This window comes from Carassius carassius, chromosome 25 (assembly GCF_963082965.1).
Source record: "Carassius carassius chromosome 25, fCarCar2.1, whole genome shotgun sequence".
Classification (NCBI taxonomy): Eukaryota; Metazoa; Chordata; class Actinopteri; order Cypriniformes; family Cyprinidae; genus Carassius; species Carassius carassius.
In genome coordinates, this window is record NC_081779.1 from 4,298,754 (window position 1) to 4,326,502 (window position 27,749).

Here is a 27,749-nt window from a genome sequence, read left to right on the forward strand (position 1 = left end):
CCAGCTTGGTGCAGTCCTGAAACGAGAACTCACAGTCTCCATTTCCTCCGTCACCTACTGGACCGACTCCACCACCGTGTTGGCTTGGTTGCTGTCTCCTTCCTGCCGTTACAAGGTGTTCGTCGGTGCCAGAGTTGCGGATATCCAGGAATTAACTGAGAGCAGCTCATGGCGCTATGTCCACTCCAGTGAGAATCCCGCTGACGATATAACTCGCGGACTGACCCTCTCACAGATCCAGAGTCACAGCCGCTGGAGATCTGGACCTGCCTTCCTTCATGAAAGTGAGTCAACCTGGTCTTCCTGTCCAGACATTACATGCCTTGATGATTCAGCAGAGCTGCGCAAAGCCAAGTTTTGTGGTGTCATCTCTACTTCCCCTCATCCACCTTTACCCGACACTAGCCAGTTTAGTAGCTTCCCAGAGCTGCTGGAAGCCACAGCTCGAGCATGTCACGGGGCGGCCACCGACTCTAAACCCACAGCTGAGTCGTTCAGACAAGCTGAACTCTCTCTCTTCAGACAAGTGCAAAGTGACTGTTTTCCAGAGGAGTTTGCTCTCATCTCATCCCAAAAGCCCATTCCATCCAGCAGTAGGCTTATCACTTTGGCCCCAGAATACGACCCAGAGACTCAGTTAATCCGTGTCGGGGGCCGACTAAGACACTGTGAATATCTCAGCTCAGGCACTTTGCATCCCTTTGTCTTAGACCCTCATCATCCTATCACAAAGTTGATCATTGCTGATTACGACAGCAAGCTTGCACATCCAGGCCCAGAAAGAGTCTTCGCTGAGCTACGCAGAAGGTTCTGGATTTTGCGAGGCAGAGAGGCTGTGCGCAAGCAGCAACACCACTGTCCAGAGTGCCGCAAGTGGCGTAGCCAACCCATTATTCCCAAAATGGCCGACCTCCCGCCTTCCAGTCTAAGGTTACACCATCCAGCTTTCTACTCAACTGGCATGGACTGTTTTGGTCCTTTCCTCATTAAAATAGGGAGGCGCAATGAGAAGCGATGGGCCATAATATTCAAATGTCTCACCACACATGCAGTCTACCTAGATCTGCTGGCCAACATGGACACTGACTCGTTCCTCATGAGTCTACGTCGTTTCATCTCTAGACGGGGAAAGCCTCATGAATTGCTGTCCGATCAAGGTACAAACTTTAAAGGTGGCAGCTCAGAACTTCAAGAGGCCTTCAACTCACTTGCCCCCGCTCTGCAGTCACAACTCGCTAGCCAGCAAATCCATTTCCGCTTCAACCCACCTAGTGCCCCTCATTTTGGGGGTTCCTGGGAGCGAGAAATCCGCACCATCAAGTCAGCGCTGCATGCCATACTGGGATCACAAACGGTCACCGAAGAGGTCCTCAGAACCATCCTTACTGAAGTTGAGAGTATTATCAACTCCAAACCGCTTGGTTACACCTCTTCTGATGTGGCAGACCCAGATCCAATCACTCCAAATGTGCTGCTGATGGGGCGGCTGGACCCATCTACTCCGCAGGTTGTTTACTCAGGTACAGAGCTCCACAGTCGACGCAGATGGCGACACTGCCAGGTCTTAGCGGATCATTTTTGGATCCATTTTATCAGGAACTACTTACCATCCCTCCAGAGCCGCTCCAAATGGCAACAAGACCAAGAAGACATCCGTATTGATGACATTGTTCTTGTTGTTGACCAGCAGCTTCCGCGTGCCTTGTGGCTTGTTGGCAAAGTCACAGAAGTTTTCCCTGGAGCGGATGGCAGGATTCGTATTGCTCAGATTCAGATCAAAGACAAATCCTACACCAGACCTGTCGCCAAGCTCATCAAGCTGCCTGCACTTCCTCGAGACATTCCTGACTGACTCGTGTTCAACTTTGCTGCCCAAAGTTGGGGGCGGCTGTTAATAAGGCTCTGACTTTATCTTATGTTTGTGTTATTATAGTTATTATCTGGTTTACTGTAGTTTCACTTTCCACTTTCCACGTGCCCAGCAACAGTTAGGCCAATCAGCAATCCCCCTTATTTTTCTCCACCAATCAGACAGTCTCTACTAGCGCAACGCCGAACTGTTGTCAGTATGCATGTAAATTTCATCGGAGACACTCGCTCCATTCCTGATCCGATATATCTAGAGAAAATATCTTTATTCTTCAGTTCTGTTTCATGCGTCCATGAGAATGTGAGTCTATGTAAATATTGTTATCTTTTCCTTGCTTAGATTAATGGTGTATGTGTACGATTCCGTACACTTTACATTGCCTATTGATGTGTGTTTTCCTGGAGCTAAATAACCAAACCAAATTTAGGCTACATTATAGTTTCACACTTTCCCATTTCTTTGATAATGTTTAGGCAGTTTAATCATTATATCTGTGCAATTCAAGATAGTATTGTATGTGCCATTTGTATATGTACTAGTTGTATAATGTTTGGCACTGTTGAGATTGTTCATTGTTATATTCTATCCATTGTAGCGATTTAGAAATCTTCTTTTCATACCTCAACTGCATTTAATGTTACAATGGTGATGAATACTTATTATTCATGAGTCCACTTTGATTTTCTGTTTTATTTAGAAACCATGAACAAAAACATGAACAAAACCATGGACAAAACTCACATCGTCTATGTCAAACTGTTTCATTAAAGAGTGGCATGAGAGTGTAAAATTCGTCCTCATTATTGTTCTGACCGGACAACCTGGGGAGATTGAAGATTTTGTATCAACCCTAAGTACAGTCCTTCTCAGAGGTCACAAGTTTGGGTCTCCTCCCTGACACCTCTTTTATAGTAATGTCTAATCGAATGTAAATAAAGCATTGTTAATATTACTTAAGTTGTGAGTTATTTATTTACATGGCAATAATAGTAATAATAATATTATTACTAGGTTGGTTAAAGCATCATTTTGGCCAAATAACCCAACAGATTAGTTCTTTGTAAACCAATTTATTGGGTAAAACTAGTTACCTAATTTATTGGGTTAAAATAACACAACAATAGGTCGGTGCTATATCAACCCACCATTGGGTTAGCTGTTGGGTCGTTTTTAACCCAACTTTGAACTGAGGTGAACTGTCACATTAATGTTTTCTATGACACTCAAATTGCGTTAACGCATTTTAGGTTGATACAGCTAGCACGCATGTGCAGTCTAGATCGCGTTTCATGTTTATATGGCAACCAGTAAGGGGCACTTCGACCGCCAAACCGCGTTTTACATTTTCTCCCATTTTTATAATATTATAAATGAACCGTTTAATCTTAAAGTTTTAGTGGTCAGATTCAGACTCGATGCAGAGCAGAGAGCACAGAGATCAGATGATAGCAAATAAATAACGTCAGCAGCCATGGCATTGCACGAGCGATCATTATTATAGTTCAAAAGGGCAAACAGTCGAAGTTATTATGCGAGTTAACTCGAGTCAGAATGTACATGTGCACAGTAGGATTTGTCATCCGTCACCGTGAAATCAAGTGGATTTTTAAGATGAAATAATGAGTGGATTCAGCTTGGACTTGGAATAACGAGAGGAATAACATGAATAACTTTCTTGTCGGAGGATTAATGCATCACAGGCAGGTACAAGGAAGAGATACTACGCCTCTTTAAATTAGGTAAGACAAAAAGCTGTATTTTTCGCAACAGGTTTATTGACTTGTAATAGTAATTTAAGGTGGAATATGTGAACGTCGGGTCCAGTCGGGTCTGTGTCTTCCCGGCGGGTTCGGGTCCAGATTTTAAATAATATACTGGTCCGGGTCGGGTCCTGGTAGGCATTTCTCGGATCTACACGGGTCCGGGTCCAGCTTTTGAAATATTAGACGGGTCCGGGTCGGTTCGGTGTAGTACATTACGGGTCTCTTTCGGGTTCGGGCACGAATTTTTGGACCCGTGAAGACCTCTACTCTGGAGCTATGTGGAGTAATTGTTATGATTGATGGATGCACTTTATTGGACTTCTATTGGACTATTGAACATCAACACCCATTCACTGCCATTATAAAGCTTGGAAGAGCCAGGGCATTTTTAAATATGAAACAACATGTCAAAACTGGATATGGATGCACACAATGATTGAACTGTAAGTCCCATGAATTCAAATAATAGTTCGGCTTTTATCAGAAATCCGAATGATTTGAAGTATCATTCACAAATGGTGTGGGACGAGTTCCATATATTTTCTGCTTGATGAAGCTGATTGCAGTTGTTTTGTTCATTAATGTGATCACTGGCATGGAACCATTTTAGATGGGATTTTTTAAAACAGAGCACAAAGACCCAGTGGGTTGTGAAAGACTGTAAGGGTGTTATTAGAGTCCTTTGTTATTTGTGGAAAAATACTGATTGTTTTATAATAATGGAAGGTTCGCCATTGCTGCTGTTGCTTGTGGCACACGGTCTGATTGATTGACCTCCTGCAATGACAAATGGCAGGCTCCTTAGTTTGCCTCTTCCCCATTTCATTTGCAACTGGATCGATTTTCTTTTCTTAAAAGGCAGAATGTGATGGACATGGACTGTAGGATGGGTAAACACAGTTTAATGCTTACAATGAATATATTGATAAGTAACAGTTTAACATTAAACTAGATTTCTGAGTCTTCTGAGTGGTTTTTGCCACTTTACTATGCAGTTGCTGAGCAGTTTTTAGTTTTTGCTATGAGGTTAATAGGATTTTAATCTGTTAAGAGGGTTGCACAGATGTTTCTAACTAAGCTTTATTTCGGTGCATTTAGAAATTTGTCAGACCTTAATTCATAGCTTAATGCAAGTGGCTGTTTCTTCAACTTTGCAGTTTGATATGGTCGAAATTTTGGTAAAAACAACTCCTAAAACATACTTTTACACTTTCACTAGTTTAATTTGTCCAAAAACACATACATGCATAGGTGAACTCTCTATCTCTCTATTCTCTCCATTATGTCCATTTCTAAGTGATGCTATGTTTAATCAAATTCTGTAGTGGAAATGACTGTGATGGAAATAATTTTGAATGTTGTTGGAATGTTGTTTTCACTCATTGTTTAGATGATCATTGTTTTAAGTAGTAATTCATACATTTATGATGGATTTTTATATTTCAGTATTTGCATTCGCACACACATTTACAGAGCCACATGTGACGTGATGTGTAGTCAAGTATAGTGTCCCATACTCAATGATGTAACATCTGTGCTTGTATGCTTAGCAAGGCGGCATTTAATCAAAAATACAGTCAAAATAATATTATTAAATAATTACTATATGCTAATTTAATATATTTTAGATTTTATTATTATTCTTATATGCAGATTTGCTGTTAAGAAACATTTCTTATTAATATCAGTGTTGAAAACAGATGTGCTGTTTATTTATTTTTTTATCTTTTCTTGATTTTTGGATAAATGGGAAGTTTTTAGATATAGAAAAACTGTAACAATGTAAAAGTCTTTACTGTCACTTTTGATCAGTTTAATCGAATCTTGCTGTATATATATATATATATATATATATATATATATATATATATATATATAGCCTATTCAGATATGCTGATATGATTTCAGCATATCAATATATATATATATATATTAGGTATTAATAAAGATACTAGATAGATAATAAAGATACTAATTAACTTTAGTATGGTAGTGAATGGTATGGTAGTGAAAGAATGAATGGTAGTGTAACTTTTGAACAGTTGTATTCTCAGTATTGCCAGGAGATGCACTATAACAGACACATTAACAGAAAAATTATATTTTACTACGGGCAGTTTTCGCTTTCTGTCATGATGAAGATTTGCTGAGCAAACTATTTAAAGTTTAAGTGTTACAGTCAGCTGCTTAAAAACACATTTTTAGGTTGCACTTGGTTGAAAGACATTTTGATCTCTATCGCCCCCTGTAGTTTGTTGACGTCACTGCAACAGAAGAATATGTATTTTCATCAGGATGCATGCTTCCAATGCTATGGCATTTGCATCCGAGTTGCTTATTTAGGTTTTCCCTAAGTATGAGCAAGTGCAACTTTTTATGACACTGGAGAAATATCTTGAAGTCCACTTTCATACCTGCTTTCTACAAACTGCATTGGCTGCTAAATGAGGTGGCGTATAATGCAGGTTATCCCGTGTACGTGTGTGTGTGTTTGTCCTATTTGAACCTGCCAGCAATAATGTGTCATTGCACCGGAAGACCACCTGTCAAACCCATCCATGTGTAAAACAAGGAGTGTAGGCGAGAGGGAGGAAGAGAGATAAAAGGAGGGAGAAGCGAACAAGCCCGGCTCGTTCATTGATGTGTGTTGTTTTTCAGCCTCAAGCTCTCGACTACAAATGCAGAGATTATGAAACATTTACACACATGTAGTGAGCGCGAGAGGGAGGAGGTGTAATGGAGGGACGTGGAGGGGTGGATGGGGGATGCCGAGTGCAGTTACTGTCCTCTGGGGGATTGGTGTGTTTCCTGATCAACATGCAGCCGTCAGTCCTTCCCCTGCTCTTCATCTCTTCCTCTTCCTCTCTGCTGAAAGCCATTTATCATAAAGCCTTGTTTTCAGTCATCCTGTTCCCTCTTCATCAAGGTCGTCGGCAAGGACGTTCACAGCATCTCCTCTCTGATTGGCTGAGTCACGGGCTGTGGCTTAAAGAGACGAGCGATTAAAACACCAGCCATGTTGGATCCTTAGTTCTTCACAGAGCAAGCATTTAGCTTTTTAAAGAAAATAATCAAACTTAAACCCAAAATGGTTAGGAGCGATTGAAAGAGCATGCTGTGTTTCCAATCTAAAAACAAAGCCTGCATAACATTTATCATAAAAAAAAGATTTCAGCATATCTGAAAAAGGCAAAGAACAAAACAAGGTTATAAGGATTTAGCATTCACAAGCAGACTACAATTATCTTGAGGAGAATAGTGCATTACTATGACCTGATGATCGTATCGTTTGCAGATGTACAGAAGAAAAGACGGTAAAAACAAGAAAAGAAAAAGGATATGAGCTTTTGTGTGATTTCTTATGTGAACTAAAAAGCAGGTTTGCTCAAGAATAAGGTCTAGGCTTCACAGCAACTGCTAGAAATACCATAACGGGATGCACTTTTTTCATGTGTCTTGCACAGAATCAATGGTTTTTATGGAGAAACTGAAGCTTACACATTTTGTGCTAGATATGAGCCCAGAGGAATAATGAAGGAGGGAGACAGAGACAGTCTGAGTAAGAGGAGACTGTCTCTTTGGCTACTACACACAAATACACACACACACAAAGACACACACACGTATTTATACATACTGCACAATGTTTTGGCATGCAAATCAAATATCCAGATTCAACTTAACCTTGCCACATACATAAATCTATTACGGCTGGACAGAAATCAAATTTAATTCGTTTTGCTTTTTCTACATTCCATGCAAATTAAGTCTTCATGTATGATTGCAAATTCTTTTGACATTTCATGCCTGCTGTCAACATATGACTAGATGTGCAGGTCAACCTTCTGAAAAGAGTTTTTTTTTTTTCAATGACATTTTCCTCTGCATCTGTTATGCAAAATGGCACCATCCTCCTCCGTGCTTTGATTGTCTGAGCAGATCTAGTAACGTACTACAGTCATCTTCTGTGCATCTTTTGTCACTTACGAAAAGAGAACATGCAAGAACATGTAATCTGTGTTTATTCTTTTCAGTTGCTGTAGAGTTAGTGTTTCAGATAAAATGAGAGGAGGAGAGGAAGGAGAGCAAGAAGAGGTGCTTAGAAAGAAAGGAGGGTAAACAAAAAAAAGCAAACGAGAGAGAGAGAGAGAGAGAGAGAGAGAGAGAGAGAGAGAGAGAATGAGAAACATTAGCAACCTAGTCATGTTCATGTCAGAGGAAGTGTGAAAATCTTACACTTGTGGAATAGTTTCAGCATTAATATTAGCAGGGGAAGCACAACTATTTTGTCTTGCTGGATGCATAAACTTACACGAAGGCTTAATGAGTCATATTCATATGAAGACATTCAAAGGTGTTTGGCCAGATGTATGTGATTAAATTCTAGTTGTCTGGTCACATGCACACCAAAACTCAGCTCTCAGCCCTCACTGGTGGGTTATGTAACAGCAGGTGTGGGGGTGGGTTTTGACTGCAGTGGTACTCACAAGAATAGTAAAATTCTAAATTAATTAAACAATCTTTTGTTTCATAACTCCTTTGTTTATATAAAAAAACAATCACAGATACAAACATACAAAATCAATCAAAAATAGACATTACATTACACAATTAAAAAAAATATCACTCATTCATGTATTTGCGTATGTATTTATGTGAATGGTTGGGATATAAAGAACCTAAAATGCCCTTAAGGGTCAGTTTGGTGTTTACTTTGCAAAATCACCTTAAATAAGGTGAATGCATGTAAGTCACCATCAAATTCTTGTTTTTAATGGGATATTGCAAAGCTTACTATGAATGATTTATCTGTGCTCATCATTAATTTAAAAAAATCCCATGCCCACGTAATCTTTAATCAAAACAACTTTCCTCTCCCTTGCAGTGACATCTCTTCTCTGATTATGTGTTTACCAGTGCAAGGGCGGGACAATAACCTCGCCTCTCCAGTAAACTGTCACTGTAATAGCAAGCGATGACTATCAAACGATCCAATTAATTCTTGATGGACAAAATCAAGTGCCATCCACATTTTTTCTCGTTTGAGAAGCCATTTTACTCGGATATACAAAATGTGGCCCCATTTAATTGAATTCCCCTCATGACAACATTTGCACATGCACACATCTTCAGTCTTACTCATGAGTAGTGTGGTGGTGGTTCAGGGCTCTTCAGGACTCATACTAAACTACTAATTTGCTAATTCAAGTCACTCGCGACACCCAAGATGATTGATTAGCACCAGAGAGCTGTTATTTTGAGCTGATTAAAATGCTGCTGTGTTATTAGTTGCTGCAAATCTTGACATAATTTCAACACTAACTGGCATGAAAATGAATTCAAGGGTAAATATGGAAAACAATAAACAAATCTCCAGTTCTCAAAAAAAAAAAAAAAAAACTAAAGATCTAAAAATCTAAAGATTAAACAACATTTGTTTCATGAACAATATGGTTTCTGTAAGTCTAAAAATGGCACAGTACTCCTGATGTTTAGATTTGGCTCAACTTTTGAACTAAAGGTGCTTGAATTATTCTGTTGTATACTCAGCTTCAGTAAATATTTCAGATGCCTCCAAGACTTTTTCCTAGTCATAGGCCTTTAATGTATGGGATCCATTAAGCACTTAGGTTCAGCTCCAATTTCTTGTAGCTATACCACGAAATTGGTCTTCAAAAAGCTTTTATTTTTCCTTTCACTAGAAGTTGGTTTTGCTTCAGAACCCAACACAGGGCCGAAATTTATCATGAAAATATAAATAAATTCCCCAATTATTTGCATTTAACACTATTTTTTCCTGCTTTTCTAGATCCTAGAAGAATATGCTTCTCACCCATTCTTGGGTTGCAACGACCAGTTGAGATGCACTGCTCCAGAGAGTTTCACCAGTCTGATGAACCCTAGAGTTGAGTATGCATTCACTTTTACTACATTTAAGACATTTTGGGTACTTAAAAAAAGCCTGAGCCATGTTTATAAAGTGTAACAAATGGGACCGATACATTATTGCACTGCTGAAATATGTAATTAAATTAAGAATTCAAGAAGCAGCATATAAAACCGTAGGTGGAATCCAACTGGATAAATGGCAAGATATTTAGGCATCCCTAACCCTAACCTTTGTATATAAAATGGAGACTCCACCACTGTACCGATTACAAATATAAAGTTCTTCAAGCTAGAGGTTTTGACAGTCTTGAATGCATATGTGGACAGAGGCAACAAAAAAAAAGATGTAGCAATGACTCATGTTAATTAACTTTTTGAGCATGCATATAAGGAACACTGTGGGTCATGATAGTTCAGTGTGTTCCAAGCACTATAAGTGAACACTCTTCTCTTATGAACAACATGACCATTACAGTTCAACTCAGGGATCAGTAAAGTATTAAATCTATTGCATAAATATATAAGGCCTAAAAAAAATTTGTTTGGTTCCGGTTTCCGACCGACCCTGTCAATTTATGTGCGACCCAAATTTATTTTATGAGACTGGGGAAGAACGGTCTTTCACACATCGTTAATTAAATTACAGTTTCCTTTAAATGCTGTTTTACACTTAAGTAATCCGTTAAAAACAATTAAGTATTGTATCAAAACCCTTTAACTGTCAATTCCTAAAGTGAGCTATAACTTAAGGTTAGGAAATCGTAACATTAAGAGAAACACGGGGGGAGGGGGGAGTAAACAATATATCGCGGAACAGAGAGGGCACTGACAACATGCTGACAGACAAGACATTAACATTACCAGCTTACTTTTAATATGAAACAAAGTCTCATTTGGTTATTTCACCTTTCAAATGTGGTCATTTTTTAAAGAAATGTAAACAATAAATACCGTTTTGTGGCTCTTGAATGTGTCGAACAGATCGCTGTAAGTTAGATCATCAGTTAAAACTAACTGATCGTCTCTTGCTTCTAGTTAATTTATAGCATCAAAATCAAATAAACCACATAAATGAACATAACAAAGAATGTTGTTTGACTACAAAAAGATGTCTGTACACTCCGTTTTTCAAGTTCAAATCCTCCATGTTAATCTACTATGAGATCGCCTGTCAAACTCCCGCGAAGGCTTTTTGTGTGTGTGTGTGCGTTTTGCGTGTCTATGGCAACAACAGACTTTAAACGGGAATACAGAATCACTGTCGTAAAAGTACCGGTACACACATTTAAAATCAGCGCGCGCGTGTGTGTGTGTGTGTGTGTAAAACTGCCACTGGAGAAAAAAAATAATAAATTAAAAAAAAAAAAAATCCCTACCGACCAATGACCTCAACTGACAACCAACCGGAACCAAACTTTTTTTTTTTTAGGCCTAATATACCACTTGCTGCAGGGCTTTACAGAGCATCAAAACAAACTTAGGAAAAGGAGAATGCAAGTCAAAAGTAGAATGTGTGCACTTCATATTCCTTCGTCAAAGGAATATGAACAGAGGCTGTTTTAACTGCACTTTCAAACTAAACCAAATGATTAGCTTCATTACCTAAAACTTCTGTTGCAATCAAAATTCAGAAGTATTTCCTTAAATCAGAAGTTTTAGCTTGGAGAGGTTAATTAAACATGTCCTTCAGTCCCCCGACTGCATCTACACAAATCATTTTCTCAATATCTTTCCAGCTTGATTAGGGGGCAAGGTTACTTAGCAGCTGTTGCTATGGGGATCTGATGGAGGATGAAATGAAAAAGAGGTTAAGTATAGTGTGGTTTGGATGCTGTCAGCTAATTTGTTCTCTGAAAAAGAACTTTGTTTGCCAGATTCAATGGGACTTAAACAGATGAATGGCAAACTTGGGTTGCTAAAAACAACTGTAAAAGATTTGTGGCCTTGAGGACACAGTTGGAAGGTAATGTTATAGATTGCACAGTATCTTTTGGTTAATCTTATGTAAATACAGATTGACCACCACCTGCACTATTACGGTATATATATTTTTTGTTCATCTAAGCATTATGTAAAAGGTAAGTACAGATAAGTTGTATGCATATTTAAAGTTCGCAGCACTGAATCTTTAAAATAGAGAGTAAATAGAGAGTTTTACACACCGGTCTGTTATTGTGGCGACATTTCCATGCCTCAAAACGTAACAATGAACAATACAAACTGTGATTGGTTGACATTTTATCATGCAATTCTGACTTTTTTCTTAAGATTGCAAATTTATATTTCAGAATTGCGAGATGTAAAAAGTCACAATTACTTCTCTTTTTAGTCAGTGGTGGAAATGGTCTTCCATAGTTTACAGTCTCGTTTAAATTAGCGTTTAAATAAATATAAATATTAATCAAACTTTTTTTGATATCACTGATGGTGATAGTGAGGTCTGGTTTTCAGGATCCATCCTGGAAATGTGATTCTCTGATAAATGGTGTGACCCTGATTATTTTAGTCCTCATTAATCTATTTTTAGCACCTGCATGTGGTGAAGCGCTTGAAATCTTCATGTCATCCTGAGTTCGTTTCATCCGTTTTGTCTCTCGATTCAGACACTGATTAGATGGCTGACTCATTCTGTCTCTTCAGCTCATTTATAACTCTTCTGTTGCCTGTGTTTGACTTTTTCTCACTGCTTTTAAAAACACCTGATCTCTGTATCTGTTGGCCCTTATCTGCCACTCATACACACAATCACAAATATCCAGTCTTTATCACTAATAGATAGCATAATCACCTTTTCACTGCAAGAAACATTCGCTCACACACAACCAACACTAAAAAACCTTTAGTCCATCATATTTACTTTTTACATCCCATTATTATATTTTTGAAAAGTTATTATGTTTTCTCTCTTTTTAATTCTGTCTATATCTATCTTTAATACACCCACGCATTTTTGAGATTCAGTCCATTTCAGGGAACAGATAGTGCTGTTACACTGGCTGATCTTCTGGAATATATGCCAAGAATCAAAATAAGTTTGAGAAGCTTTGATCATTTGTTGAACAGATTTATAATTAATCGAGAAAACCATTGTAGCCTATACAGTTAAAAAATAAAAGTTTTGGAAGGGGGGTTCCACAGCAATGCCATAGAAGAACCATTTTGGCAAGGAAGATTTCTGAGAACCGTTCTTAAAATAAACATTTTTTCTTAGTGTGAAGAACATTTTAATAATCTAAAGAAACTTTATCTACTGTAAAGAACCTTTTGTGGAATGGAAAAGTTCTATGGAAGTAAAAAGGTTCTTCATGGAACTATATGCAAATCAAATACCTTGATTTTTGAATGTATATAGCAACATCTCAGTATAAATAATGACAATCCTTGACAACAGTTGTTTTGGGAACTGTTTGTATGTATTGATATATTAACATATTATACAAAAAATAAAAAATACTATGGTGCTTTGATTACCACATTCTTCTATGGCATTTGCACTCAAAGAATTTCGAATGATACCATGGTACATGCCAAAAGCATCACTGTAGTACAAGGGTATTAGTTGTTTGTGAAATATTATGTCTATTAGCCTGTCAATGGTTCGGTCATGATTCAGCATAATAATCCATCTTGGATTCAGGTATGCAGTCGAACAAGTGTCTGCTGATATTTTTCATTGGAGACGCACACTTGTAATATTCTCTTAATATAACCGGATTCTTCTAGAACATTATCTCATTGTCATGTCTGTACACTACAGGCGTTTACGGTGCTACTTTCGCTCGCGGAGGGATAAGAAGTTCTGGCCGAAGCACTAGCGGCGGAAGGACACAGAGTGTCAGACTGAGCGCGTCGGTTCTTCATTTCACCGGCATCATTCAGCCAGAGTCGCTTCATAATCCTCTGCGCTGCATATGCTCTTCAATCATTATATCAAAGGCAGCCCCATGTGCTTTTAAAAACCAATGCAGCTTGGGCCCTTCTTTAAGTTTATTCTTCATGAAGATCCCTTGTAATAAAATGCTATGCATGGTATCTTCAAGAATATTTCGATTTAATTTATAAAACAAAGGGTCATTCAAACGCTGCCCGTCGGTATCCGTTTAAGAGCATCATTGTTTCTTCTCCCCCGCTTGACTGAAACCAAACGCAGTTTGTAAGACTGAAGAGACAGCGACTGACGGCTCCAAAATGGGGGTAAGAATCTATTTTAAATCCTTGCATTTTGCATCCCATACACATTAAGAATCATTCAGAATGGTAACGTGTCATTATGTAGCCTAGGCATTCCGTTCTCAGTTAACGTATTGATTTATATTAAAACATTGTAAATGTTAAGCAAATACGCCATTTATCAGTTATAGCCTACTGTGGGCGTTTTAACCTTAGACTGCGGGTTTAACATCGTTGACACTAACGTTATATGAAATAACGCTGCTCTATCGTTTGGCATAACGTCATTTTCATGTTTTTAAAATGAAGCCAAAATTTGAATGATCAGTTTTGATTTGTGAACTCAGTTGCCTGTTTTTTATATTAAATAGCCTACATCATTTATAAATGGACCATTTCCCTTTTAATGATGACAACAACGTTTTATAGCTAGGAAAGCGACATCTTGTTTATTCAGGTGAGTTTTTCGACAATTATTTTCTGGGTATCTGGAAAGTCTGAGCTGAGGAAATATTCCTAAATGAAAGGCGTTAACCACGGATGGGATGGGGGTTGCTGGGGGGGGGGGGGGGGGGGGCGCATGGATTTGATGATTTCATCTGGTCTGACCCGTTTCAATAGTTTCACAGCCGACTGTCCAACATGTATCACATTTATGACGAGGATTAAATCCCAAAGAGAGTCGAACTGTTCAGTAGACGCGCGGACAACTGCGTCAAAATGGATGATTCACGCGACTGAAGCGCGAATATATCGAACTCATTTGTCACACCAAGAGCCTTCTAGCTAGTTATTTGGCGACCTTGCAATAACCAGAACTGAATATCTAAAATTCATATTAAAAGAAACAAATTATGAAGTCTGAAATGAAATGGTGATGTAGCTTTTCCATCGCACGCCACGCGATGTTCTGTCTCTCGGTTTCTGTGTCGTTTTGACATGTTGATATATCAGTCGTGATGCCCGGAGGGGTAACCGGGCTCGACGGTCGGTGACTGCGTCAAAGTGGAGGCTGATCAATGAGAGTGGAAATTCCCGAACAAGATCCGTGATTGGTCTGTGTTGCGCCACGAGGGCGGTGATGACGGGAGGGCGGGGTCGTATTCGTAGACGCTGATGATTGATTGGTCAAGAACCTATCAATCAATAGCTTGAGGCTGCGTGATTGGCAAAATGCACTGGGGGCCAAAATGAAGGTTTGGGGATTGAAAGGGGGGTGGACCGATGCAGGAGGAGACGAGGAGAATGAAATGAGCATGGATAGTGCATGATGGGGTTACAGGAGGGTGTTACCTTGAGAGAGGCAGCTGAGTGAGTTTTTGTAGGAGGCTCAGGTGCTTAGGGTTTTTGGCAATTTGTGTTAGTTGAATTGGAGGTTGACTATGTTAGGAATAGCACATAGTCAATTCTACAATTTAAGTTTTCTTTTTCTTAAAAAAAATAAAATAAATGATACTATTTTAACTAAGAACTGGGGCAGTTATGGTTGCAGTTAGAGAGTAAGCCTTATTGCCCGAAGGTTGTGGGTTCGATTCTCAGTACTGGCAGGGAGGGGGAGCAGGTTACTTATTAGACTTTTACATATTATAACCAGGAACTTGGATGTGGGAAATAATGACATTAGATCATAAAAGATCAAAACAGTGCAGATGCTACAGAACACAGTAAGCTGACTAGCTGTATAAGATTGTGTGCTATGCTAATATATTACTTCAGAGGCATTTCTGGCTAGTACTTTTATATCCATAATATTATAAATTGACAGTTTATTGCTGGTCTGTGATTTTACAATGCTGTAATGTTTTAAAGATTTTAGACTATTGTAAGGTGAGCTTTAAGAGTGTATTACTATGAAAATCACACAGCTTCAGTGTGACATCAGTAAGAAAAAGTAGAATCTCATAGATATCATTAATAATAGTTGTTCATAATAAAATATGTATGAACTTAATACAGGACCTAGGTTATTTATTTAGCTAAATCGAGACAAATTAATAAATATTACATAAAATTTGTAAAATTAAGCTCAGTCTGCTCTCTTTAAACTCTTCCTCACTGAACGTCTTTAATACATTTAAATTACATTTAGTCATTTTGCTCATGCTTTTATCCAAAGCTACTTACAATTGGGGGATACATATTGCGATTCTTCTTAAAGAGGCAAACAGACACAGGAAGTGCTCGTAATACCAAGTTTTAGACATTGTTCAAATAAGTACAAGCTAGAAAGAGAAGGAATAAATAAAGATAAATAATTTTTTTACATTTATTTTTTGATGATGAAGTCAAGTAGCTTTGAAAGAGATGAGTTTTCAGCTGTTGCTTGAAAGTTGTCAGGGATTCAGCATTCCTGATAGGATGGAGAAGATCATTCTACCAGCCAGGAATGGTGAACGAGAATGTTCTGGAAAGTGATTTTGAGCCTCTCTGTGATGGTACCACGAGGCGTAGCTGACTAGCGGATCTCAGACTTTTGGAGGGGATGTCGTAATAGTGAGTGGAAGTAGAGGGGTGCTGAGCCTGTGGCTCTTCTATATGCAAGCATCAATGTCTTGAACTTGATGCGAGCCGCTACCGGTAGCCAGTGCAAGGAGATAAAGAGAGATGTAACATTGAATGCCTTGTTGCTTGATTTTAGTGTTTTATTTGTTATTGTTATTGTTGTTATTGTGTTTTTTTTTTTCAATTATACTTTAAAATATTGTTTAAAATAAACAATACTTTTTTTTTAATAAAACATGATGTGAGCTTAATGGGAACAGGGGTGTGCTTAATGGGTATAAACATGTACCCATTAAGCACAGCCAGACTTTTTGCATTTAATGATGTATATCTTAATTCAAATGCCTTTGGCATTTAAAATAAAATGAATGGCCAGGTTCTTATTAAAGATAAAGTTCATCCACTCTTTCCTAATGTTAGGATCAGAAGCAAGGCACATGTCTGTGTTTTTCGTCTGCTAGAGGCAGTGATGCAGGAGTAGGCGTTGATCTTCTTCTGAAGAGGTGGGCTTTCGGCACACTATGATGTCATAATGTGACAAGATCCAAAACGAGTCGTTTTAGCAGCTTGGCTGTTATATAAGCCATTTTAAGATGTACTGGCTGTTATATAAGCCATTATATCTAGAAGGTTTTGAGTTCTGACACTTACAGAATCTAAGTAAAGTGACTTCTTATATGTCAAAAGATAGAAAAAAATTAGATTTCTCAATTCATGACCCCGTTAAACATGAAATTTTGAAGTAGAAAAAGTATATTTTCTCGTGAAATGTACTCCAATAGTAGGGCAGGAGAGGTGAATGATGGGATAACGTCAGGCAGTTACCTGGTGTCACCTTCAGAACAGCAGTGAAGCAAGCAGCTGTAAGAGGCTCAGGTGCTCAGGGTTGTCCGCATTTAATATGATGTGAATGTTTCTTGGAGAGTGACTCTGCGATGCCCTTGGGACATGCATCCAAAGACACAAGCTTGTCTGAAGGCTTCAAGGGTACTGTAGGTGATCAGGATGTTTACAATAGCAGGAATGGCATCTGCTAGTGTGAAACCAAACTTTATTTTGGTTTTAGTTTTCTAAAATGTCACTATGGTGTCTGCCACCATTTTGTTTTGTTAATAAATCACTTTGTTTAAATATGGCAACAATGGAGTTTAAATATCTGTTTACATAACATGTTACATGACTGATAATTGTGTATCCAAGTATATTAAAACAGACTGTTGGTGAAAATCTTATAATTGATGGTTGTGTAATGGATGCTGTTCAATAGCTCATTCTCACCGAGTGATTTTGGATATGTATGTGTGCGTATACTTTCCACTAAAGCACACAATCACGCCTTATTTTGTGTCCAAGCCCGGGGTCATATGAAGCAAAGCTAGCAGACACGATATCAGTCAATTTACCAGACACCGACATGATGTCATATCCTGTAGGACCTTCAAGGTCAGGCAGTAAGCTTATTTGATTGGCCCTCAAATGTCAATAGCAGGTTTTAATCAGTTTGTTCCATGCCAAGGTTGCTTTCCTGTATATTTAGCAAAACACAGTGACCACAATTGCATTAACAAACGTCTGGTGTGTGCTAAAATGTATTCACTTAGTTTTATTATACTAAGATTTAAATTCTACTTCCTTAAAACATTTAGTAGCAAAAACGATTATGGCATTTTTAGCCACAAGGAAGTTATAAAATATGTATGGAACAAAAATATAACACACATGTAATGTTTATTTTTCTTCAAGTTTATATCAAGGTTTATTTGTAGTATTTCACTCATTTATTCAAATGAGCAAGTGTATTATTTAACATATTATATAAAAAAATCTAATTTGACACTAAAATTAAATGAAAAAAATCCTGTTTTAGAACCAGTTATTGCATTTGGACTATTTTCAAGAAATTAACCACATTTATTATTATTCTCAATTAAGATGTTCATTAATTCCCATTACTATAATACAGTCATTTTTACTGTATGACTAATGAACATATTAGTGATCATTTATTTATATGAAAATTATGGGTTTTTTGTATTGTGATAGTAAGAATTTGAGGGGAGAGCTATTCTCATGAAAATGATGTCACAGTGCAAAAATCGTAATGGTCATTAAAATAGACTTAACTCTCTTAAGGAATTTGTATTGATTTTGTGGTTATGATCAGAATAGTTTACATGAGATTTAACTCAGTAATTGAACATTTGTATAAAATACTAAAACCTAAGCCAAGCTGTCTTGTTCGCTGAACAAATTTGGCGTCAAAGCAATTTTCACTGAAAAATTGCTAGTAAATTTCACAAACAGTTCACAAGGATTAATCTAAAAGAACTGGCAAGTAACACATTGAATTAAACATGAATTTTTGTAGTAGAAAGAAAAGATTAATGATATTTTCATGCAATGCATACTCGTATAATCTATATTTACAAGTTTGATCTTTTGCAGTGTACATCACATCTGTTATCAGACACTTTCTTACTAAAGCGATCTTTTATATACAGAACAGAGACTGCCCCTCTCTGCAGATTTTTTCATTCACTCCCATGCTTTAGGAATCCATTGCACACTAACATACTAATTTCATCTTTGGCTAAATTGAATGCACGCACAGTATGCTTCATTTCTGGACATAACTCAGTGCACTTAAATTAAACACCACACATTCTCTTACTACATGATTTTAGCTTTTCTTCTGCTACATAATGGATAGCTCTAATATTTAATTAGTCATTTAGTATCAGCGTTCATATGTGGTTTGCTTTATTGGTATGTGTAGTTATCCAGAAGCAAGGTTTCTTTAGAAGGTTAATGGAGGGTGTAATCCATTACTGCATGTTTTTCCATATCCTCAAGTTAATTAAATTAGATAATTAATTGAGTATTTAATTGTAAAATTTACTAATTACTAATTTACAGAAAAAATTCCCAGTGTAGATTTATGTAAGGGAAACAAATCTCAGTTGTGTTATGTCAATATACACATATTTAAATCTAAAATTTCACAACAGTTACAAGACATGTGACAACCAAAAATGTTTGGCATCATTGACATCAAATCTTGCATAACCCATCGGTGAGTAATGAGTTGTATTTTGGTTTGTTCCTCAAATATAGCTAAAGACAGGTTTAGAACAACATGAGTGTGAGGAAATTATTAATTTCATAATTCATCTTTGGGAGAACTAATAATAAGATCTAGCGGCAAGTACGATACATTGAATTTAATGTGAAATTTTGAATGAAAAAGACTGTATTTTCTGGTAAAATGTATTCCAGTAATCTTTGTTTTATTTACAGATTTGACAAATAATTTTTATAGTGAATCATTTGACCAAAAAAGTCTTGCAATATGGCAATCAAGTCTTATGGACTACATGAATAGAAAATTATTATAATGGATAATTTTAAAGAGTTGCCCCTATCCATGATCACCATTAAAGGCAGGGAAGGTGATTTGGTTCAAAAGAATTTTTTGTTATGCTAGTTGAAAGTTTCTTCACATCCAGATAGCAATCACTATGATAAGTGGTCTAAATTTATTTCTATGTATCAATATCATCTGTGGAAGTTGTAGGACCATAAAATGTTCTTCCAATCAAAATGTTCAGTCCGAAGATTATGATAGGCTGTCCTACCTGTCAAAATATATTTGCATACCTCCACACTGCTGCGTACCATGGTCGTGTCATCAGCGAATTCCAGTGAGAATGAAAGGCCTTATTATAGTTATATTATGCGTGAGGGTGAATAAATGATGGCAGATTTTTAATTTCTGAGTGAACTATTTCTGTAACATTAACATGATAGTCTCAGACTCAAGCTCTCATCCAGAAACCTCTTAAAATTCAGTCGTGGATCTTTTAAAGACAACATAATCTTAATCAGGTTTGAGACCAAGCCCACTGGATTAAGTAGTATGGAGCATCTACAGCTCTCCACACATCCTATGGCACAGCGATCAGTGGGCTTGGACATGAATGTGCACGTGTCCCTCGTCTGAGTCTGTAACTGTGATGCACGTGTGCATGAGAGATGAAGAGAGAACTGCATGCAGTCGAATAGATGATGTTTCATGAATGACGATACAGCGATAACACTGTGTACCAGTACATGGCTGTGCTATAAAGTTGATTAGACTACATTAGACAGCAATAAACAAAACAAGTGGATGATTTAAGTCAAAATACATAAAAAAATGGACAGTATACAGTGTATCTCAAAGCATCTGCGCGATCTCTATGTATGAATAAGAGAAAAGCAGGAGCAGGATTACGGTTGTTCAGTAGGTTAATCCAGACTGTAGTAAACAGTCTTAATCCTGCACTGCTGTCTCACCCAGAGGATAGAAAGAGGAAAAACCCTTGACAGATGGTCAGACTGTTTCAACACACGGCCACAAGGATGCTGCAATCATGGCCTTTTTGTGTTTTGTAGTGTTTGGGTTTTAATTTTTATTAGTTCTTGTTTTTTTTTTTGTCTCTCTCTTTTTTTAACAAAGGAAATACTGTCAGTTAAACATGATGATGAAAATAGCAGTGTTATTTTAGCATCACTGCATACTCTAGATTTTCTGCTCATGCTAATTTTAGCTAAAGTTTTAGTATTTTATTTTTTATTCAGGTCTAAATAGTTTTTATTACTTTTTATTTCAATTTTAGTTTGAGCTATTTTAGTACATAAATTGAACTAAATAAAAATAGAAATTTTGCCTTGGAAACTAGATGAAAAAAAAGTACAATTTTGTTTTATCTTATTTCAGTTAACTTTTTTTTTCAAATAACACTATCTTTTATTTATTTGTTGATTTATTTATTGTTTTAGTTTTAGTGAACTATAATAATCCTGGAACATAGTTTATTTAAAATAAGCTGCCACTTAAACAGAGTTTATCATCATTTAAAGTTTTCAATATTTTTACATTGTTTATTAAGGATTGTTTGATTGGTTTTCCCCCATGTTATGTTTTAATAATATAATAGTTCCTGAATATTATTGAGTTACTAATTTAAAAGCTACCATTGGGTAAATTTATTTGATTTAACTGATTTTTTTTTTTTTTTTTTTTATTTAATAGTTTTTGTTTAATTGAAGTTAAAACGTGTAATAAGCATAAATCATTCATTTTAGATTATAGATTAGAGTTTTTATATCATTCAATGATTATATTCCAATTACATTTTTTATAGAAATGTTTTGTAGAGTTGAATAGTATGATGAGCATAAATGACAAAAGCTGCTAATAAAATACAAACTATTTCTATTTTAAATAATTAAATTCAATGTTCATTATCCGTCAATGGTCAAATTTAAATAACCACTTTGGATAAAGTTTATTCAGGCGTGGCCATAATGTATTCAAATCAAAGCTCTCATAACAATTTATTCCTTTAATATTGTTTTAGTTGTTTAGAATGCAATATTATCAAGCAACATCAGAATCATTTATGAATGCATTTTAAGTATTGCACATTAACATGTAAGCATGCTGGTGTGCGTAATGGTGGATTTGACTGTAATGCCGTCTGGTTGTGCATTCAAGCTAAAATAGGTCACAGAAGCACACATGGCAAATCAGGGGATGCCACATCAATGCAAAGCCTTAATGTGGATTGAAGTGCACTAGACCACCCTCAATGGCCCCCATGCTCACACCACCCCCGTATCCCACATGGGGTTCCTGTTAAAGCTTCATGGTTTCAAAGATAATCAGGATAGTGGGTGAAGCATTATCTGTTGGCATTTCCTCTCTCATCCTCATTCATGGAGAGCATCGCCTCCTCAGGAATGCATATCACTAATAAAAAAATAAGTTTTGATATATTTACGGCAGGAAATTTACAAAATATTTTCATGGAACATGATTTTTACTTAATATCCTAATGATTTTTGGCATACAAGAAAAATTTATAATTTTTACCCATAAAATGTTTTTTTTTTTTTTTTTTTGTCTATTGCTACAAATATACTCCAGCGACTTAAGACTGGTTTTGTGCTCCAGGGTCACATATGTCAGCAATACAGTATATATTTTGTTTATATATGCAGCTTTATTAAAACAACATACACATTTTTTTTTAAATACATGTATTTCTTTTAAATTTACTAATACAATATCAACATGTATTGATGGGTTTTTTTCATGAATATATACCTGCATGATATATATGTCCAAAAATGTATTACACATACATACCATATGTATTTGTATGGGCTAGAAAATGTATGAAACTGTCCTAATTTCTAATAGGTTTTAGATAAAGATGAAACATTTGATTTTAATAATGTATTAGCAAATGCTGAACTTAATATTAACTTAGATTAATAAATGCTGTATAAGTATTGTTCATGTTAACTAATAAAGCTAAATAATGTTAACAAATTAAACCTTATTATAAAGTGTTACCTTAATATGTACATATATAATATTCACTTATGCATTCCAGTGTTAGCTGGCTTTATTCTAGGTCTGATCAAGTAGCTGATCCAAGAATAATCATACTTTTTTTTTTTTTTTCTCAGTATGGACGGTCGGACAGCTACCGCGTGGCTACCACGCAGGACACAAATGAGAAGGAGTCTCCCAAAAAGGGAAAGGGAGGAAAAGATCTGGATGACCTGAAGAAGGAAGTACCACTGGTAAGACACATCCACACATATCATACATGTTTGTGTTCTTGTATGAATCTTCAAATGCACTCTTTGACAATCAGTGACCTGTAGTGAATCATTTTATATTGTACGTTCTGTTTCACTTGTGTAATTTCACTGTGAGTTCAGTGCCTCGTAAATGTATTTTCATATACTGTTTTGCCTTGAATCAAATGTAGCAAGATTGTGGTTCAGTCTTTGCGGTCGGTCGTACTCTATAGCAGCTCATCCTTTCTTTGTAAGAAATATAAACTCTCTTTTCTCTTTCTCTCCAGACAGAGCATAAGATGTCAATTGAAGAAGTATGCCGGAAATTCAACACTGACATTGTACAGGTGAGTTCTTCACATCAGCAGTGAACAATTTAAACCATTTAAATCATGTAAACAAGCCAGCTGTTTTTATATGATGGTATTGTAGTGCAACATAAAAAAAAAAATAAAAAAATAGTATGACAAGAATAAGGGCTCTTTCACAAAAGACTTTTTCCTAGAATAAATGTGTGGGTTTGAGAATAAAGTCATAACATTTTGAGATTAAAGTAGTAATATTTAGGGAATATAGTTACAATTCTAAGAATCAAAATATCAACGTATTATGAGATTAAAATAATAATATTCTGAGAATCAACAAAGTGATACGGAGTCATTTGAGATTGCAGAAAAGAGGCAACTTCCTGGATGTCTGTCTGGTTCTTTCTCCTGAATAAATTCAGTTTTCTTCATAATGGCGGATGTGTCCAGATCCTAAAGATAGCTTGACGCTGATGCACTGAAAGACCAAGGATTTCTGTATTAGTGAATCTTTTGCTAAACTTTAATTGAACTAAAGTCCTCACTGATGAGGCTGCCCTGACTCCCTGTTCCTATTATTACTTATATTGTGATTTGTTTTATATTTCTACAATATTCACATAAAATAACATCTTCCGTCTCCTGTTTTTTTTTTTTTTAAAGAAAATGCAGCCATCATTTAATCGCCCTTATGTAAACCTGTATGGCTTTCTTTCTTCTGTGAGATACAAAAAAATATATTTTGAAAAAGGTTTCTGTGTTTGTCACATACAATGTAAGTCAATGGAGTTTTCATTCAGCCTCCATTTAGTTTTAAGATATTGAACTGTTCTGACTTCCTTTAATCTTGTAACATTAAGTCTGTACTGTCAAATTAAAATGAATTAATTCTTGTAATTCTACAGCTTTATTACCTACAATGTAAAGTTAAAACTTGTTTAATTTTAACATGACAGTCAAACTTTTATTATGCACTGCAGGAAAGTAAAGCTTGTATTAATCTTAAAATCTATTTGGTATCATATTTGATATTTAAAATGTACAAGGCCTCTAAATGATCAACAAGATCAAAACGTGCTGAAAATCTTTTCGTTTACAATTTACATGCCTTTTGTCATGTCTTTTTGCTGTGAAATAATTATATTTTTTAATGAATAAACACAAGAATAACTTTTATATCATAATATATCAAGATCCTTGATTACCCGCAACGTTTTTTAAGAAAAAGAAAACACCAAAAGTTGACACATCAGGGCTCTGATTAACGGTTGTTCATTTTTGATTGATGCTTGTTTGCTCATATATGTTTTTCCCCACAATAAAAAAACTAAGTGTTTAAATATCATCTCACTAAGATGCATTATTAGGCTATATAGAGTGACAGCTGATATTTATATGCATTTTATGTAAGTAATCTGATATACTGTTCATTGATACTGAAACACTTATCATTGATTTACATTACAAGCTATCATAATTACTGGCCATATAAATGTCATATATATATATATATATATACAGTGTTGGTCATCTTACTAGAAAAAAGTAATTAGTTACAGTTACAAATTACTTCTTCCAAAATGTAATTGAGTTAGTAACTCAGTTACCACATTGTAAAAGTAATTAGTTACTCAGCAAAGTAACTGTGACGTTATTTTTTATGTTCTATAACGCTATTAAGTCCTATAACATCTTTAATATATAAGATGTTTATATAAACTGATTGAAGAATAAAAACACTATAAGTATTTTAGAAAATGTTGTATTTATTTGAACTCAATAGATTGCAGCCTGCCATATGATATGCATAGAAATAAAAACATATAAAAAATAACAATAAAAATAACAAAATTAATACAAACAAATTTAAACTTGGGTAAAAAGAAACAATGGGAAACCTGGCCATTAGTGCAAATCTCTGTAACTGTATATTAGGCCTAACGTTACTGCACAATGAACAGAACACTATCAAACTCTTGTGGTGCGTTCACACCAGACGCAAATAGAGCGTCTGGCGCGAGTGATTTCAGTGTTAAGTCAATGCAAAGACGCGAATAGACAACCTCAAAAAATCGGATATTTGAGTTTAAAACAACAACATTCTCTCATTAAATATTTTTAAAACTACATTTCATGACACGACAACAGTAATATTTAGAAAATTATCTTAATAAAAATGGTGGTTGAAAATTCTGCGTGAACTCAACTGGCAGAAGCCCCCCCATGACGCGAATTTGCGTGTTGTGAAGTTAATTTCACACGCGAATAAAGTCTTTTTTCCTAGGCATACCATATGTGCATGTTACAGAAACATTCTCGCCTTTAATTTTCGGTACTTCCAGTTCGAGAACGCCATTATCGCTGATGCTGTCTTGAGCGCTGCAGTGAGACAGCGTGAGCAGGGCACCGCCAATCATCATCGGATTTGCAACGGTGTCAAGCAGCTGATGTGTAGCCACTAGCCAATGCATGACACCTCGCGCTTTATTCAACCAAATTGTAGTAACGCAACACTTTACATTCTCAGTAAAGATAACGGCGTTGCAACGATGGGAAAAGTAATACTCCCAACACTGTATATATATATATATATATATATATATAGATATCATAATATTTATGCTCAGTTTGGGACTCTGAATGAAATTGAGGTGTTTTTCTTCCTCTTAAGTATGAGCTCCATATTCTCACTATATCATACTATATGAGCCACATTCAAGCCTGATGTATCAAATATGAAACTCAAAAAAACAACAAAAACCCTGCAAACATTTTATATTTTTAAACATTTTGGTCTAAAGCTTCAATAAACTATATATATATATATATATATATATATATATATATATATATATATGGTTATTATTTCATATGTAAGGTTTCACAGCTTCATCCAAAGCAACTTAAAGGGACAGTCCGCCCAGAAATGTCTCCATTGACCCTCAAGTTGCTCCAAACCTGTATGAATTTCTTTCTTCTGCGGAACACAAAAGAAGATATTTTGAAGAATGTTGGTAACCAAACAGTTGACGGTCTTCGTTGAATTCCATAAAATGTAAATAATACAATGGAGGTCAATGAGGACCAGCAGCTGTTTGTTTACCCAGGTTAAGTATGCATTTAACAGTGAACTAATTTCACTTTAGTGAGCTTATGTGAAGCACTAATGTTTTAAAAGAGGAACTGTGATCTCAACAGATCTCCTAAAACACTGCGCCACCATCGCCCTCTAGTGGCAGTGCAGGAGTGTTTGACATGAACTCTTGAATCGGATTACTTCTCTCCTTTCCCCTGAAGGGTCTGACTAATGCCAAGGCGGCGGAGTACCTCGCTCGGGATGGTCCCAACGCTCTCACCCCACCCCCCACCACCCCGGAGTGGGTCAAATTCTGCCGACAGCTCTTCGGAGGATTCTCCATCCTGCTGTGGATCGGAGCCATCCTCTGCTTCCTGGCCTACGCCATCCAGGCCGCCACGGAGGACGACCCTGCCAATGACAATGTGAGGAAATTGCACAAAATATGCATTATGCTGCTGTTTAGAGAAGGCCATATTTGTGACATAATCAGTAATCCTATTCGTTCCTAGTCTAGCATTTTATTTGTAATCTGTGTAATTTTTGTTAACAATACTGCATTAAATATGATTTATTGCTTTTAAAGTGTGTTTAGTTGGGAGAAAATCCATGGGTGTCAGAAAGCATTTTGAAGAGATTGGGTTGAAAATAAAAACAATCCCCCAATTTAGATTTAGCAAATTAGTTCTAAGACAAAACATTTTCAGTCCCTCTCTCACTAAATAATAATATTGTGAAATATTATTGACATTTAAAATAATTATTTTCTAAGTGAATATGTTATAAAATGTAATTTATTTTTGCGATGCAAAGCTGAATTTTCAGCATCAGTACTCCAGTCTTCGGTGTCACACAGTTGTTGAATCAAACTCCTTAAAAATTATACTATAATATTATATGACTCCACACAATTAAAAGGTACTACATTTACATAACATTTATTAATTTAGCATACACTTTTTCAGTATGTGGTGTCTTGGAGTGTTTATACCTCAATTAAAACACTAACTCTTCAAAGTAATAACAAAACTAAGATTGTTCCTTATATCATGGGAAAAAATCATTTTGTAATAATTTGTCTCATATTCCCAATTGCATTGCCTACTGTACTTTTAACTGTACTGTACTATTAACTGTACTAGAATAAACTGCGACGAGAAACAGGAAAAGAAACATTGATGCATGCAAAATATAGAGGAAAAACTGCCTTGATGTCATATGTATTCATGGTTTGCTTCAGATGAATGCTTTTTGGGTAGCACAAATGCAAACAAGGCGATTCAGAGAAATAAAGGTCTGTGACCTCTTGAGGATTTTCTCCACATTCATTTGTTAACCTATCCCTTCTGTCTGTCTCTCTGCTCTACAGCTGTATCTGGGCATCGTGCTGTCTGCTGTGGTCATCATCACTGGCTGCTTCTCCTACTTCCAGGAGGCCAAGAGCTCAAAGATCATGGAGTCTTTCAAGAACATGGTTCCCCAGGTACACCAAAACACTTTAATAACCTCATTTCGGATTCCCAGTCCTACTTGATCCA

General features: G+C 36.3%; 1 protein-coding gene across 1 annotated transcript in view; it reads left to right on the top strand.

Moving 5' to 3' along the window:
• Positions 1 to 13,385: 13,385 nt before the first annotated feature.
• The window catches only part of LOC132103948 (sodium/potassium-transporting ATPase subunit alpha-3-like), a 34,665-nt gene continuing 20,301 nt past the window's right edge, over positions 13,386 to 27,749 (top strand). Inside the window, exons 1-5 of the mRNA XM_059509048.1 lie at positions 13,386 to 13,716; positions 22,714 to 22,830; positions 23,118 to 23,177; positions 26,433 to 26,636; positions 27,581 to 27,694. Coding sequence (XP_059365031.1) covers positions 13,711 to 13,716; positions 22,714 to 22,830; positions 23,118 to 23,177; positions 26,433 to 26,636; positions 27,581 to 27,694 — 501 coding nt within the window. The 5' untranslated portion in view covers positions 13,386 to 13,710. The remainder of the gene's footprint in view (positions 13,717 to 22,713; positions 22,831 to 23,117; positions 23,178 to 26,432; positions 26,637 to 27,580; positions 27,695 to 27,749) is intronic.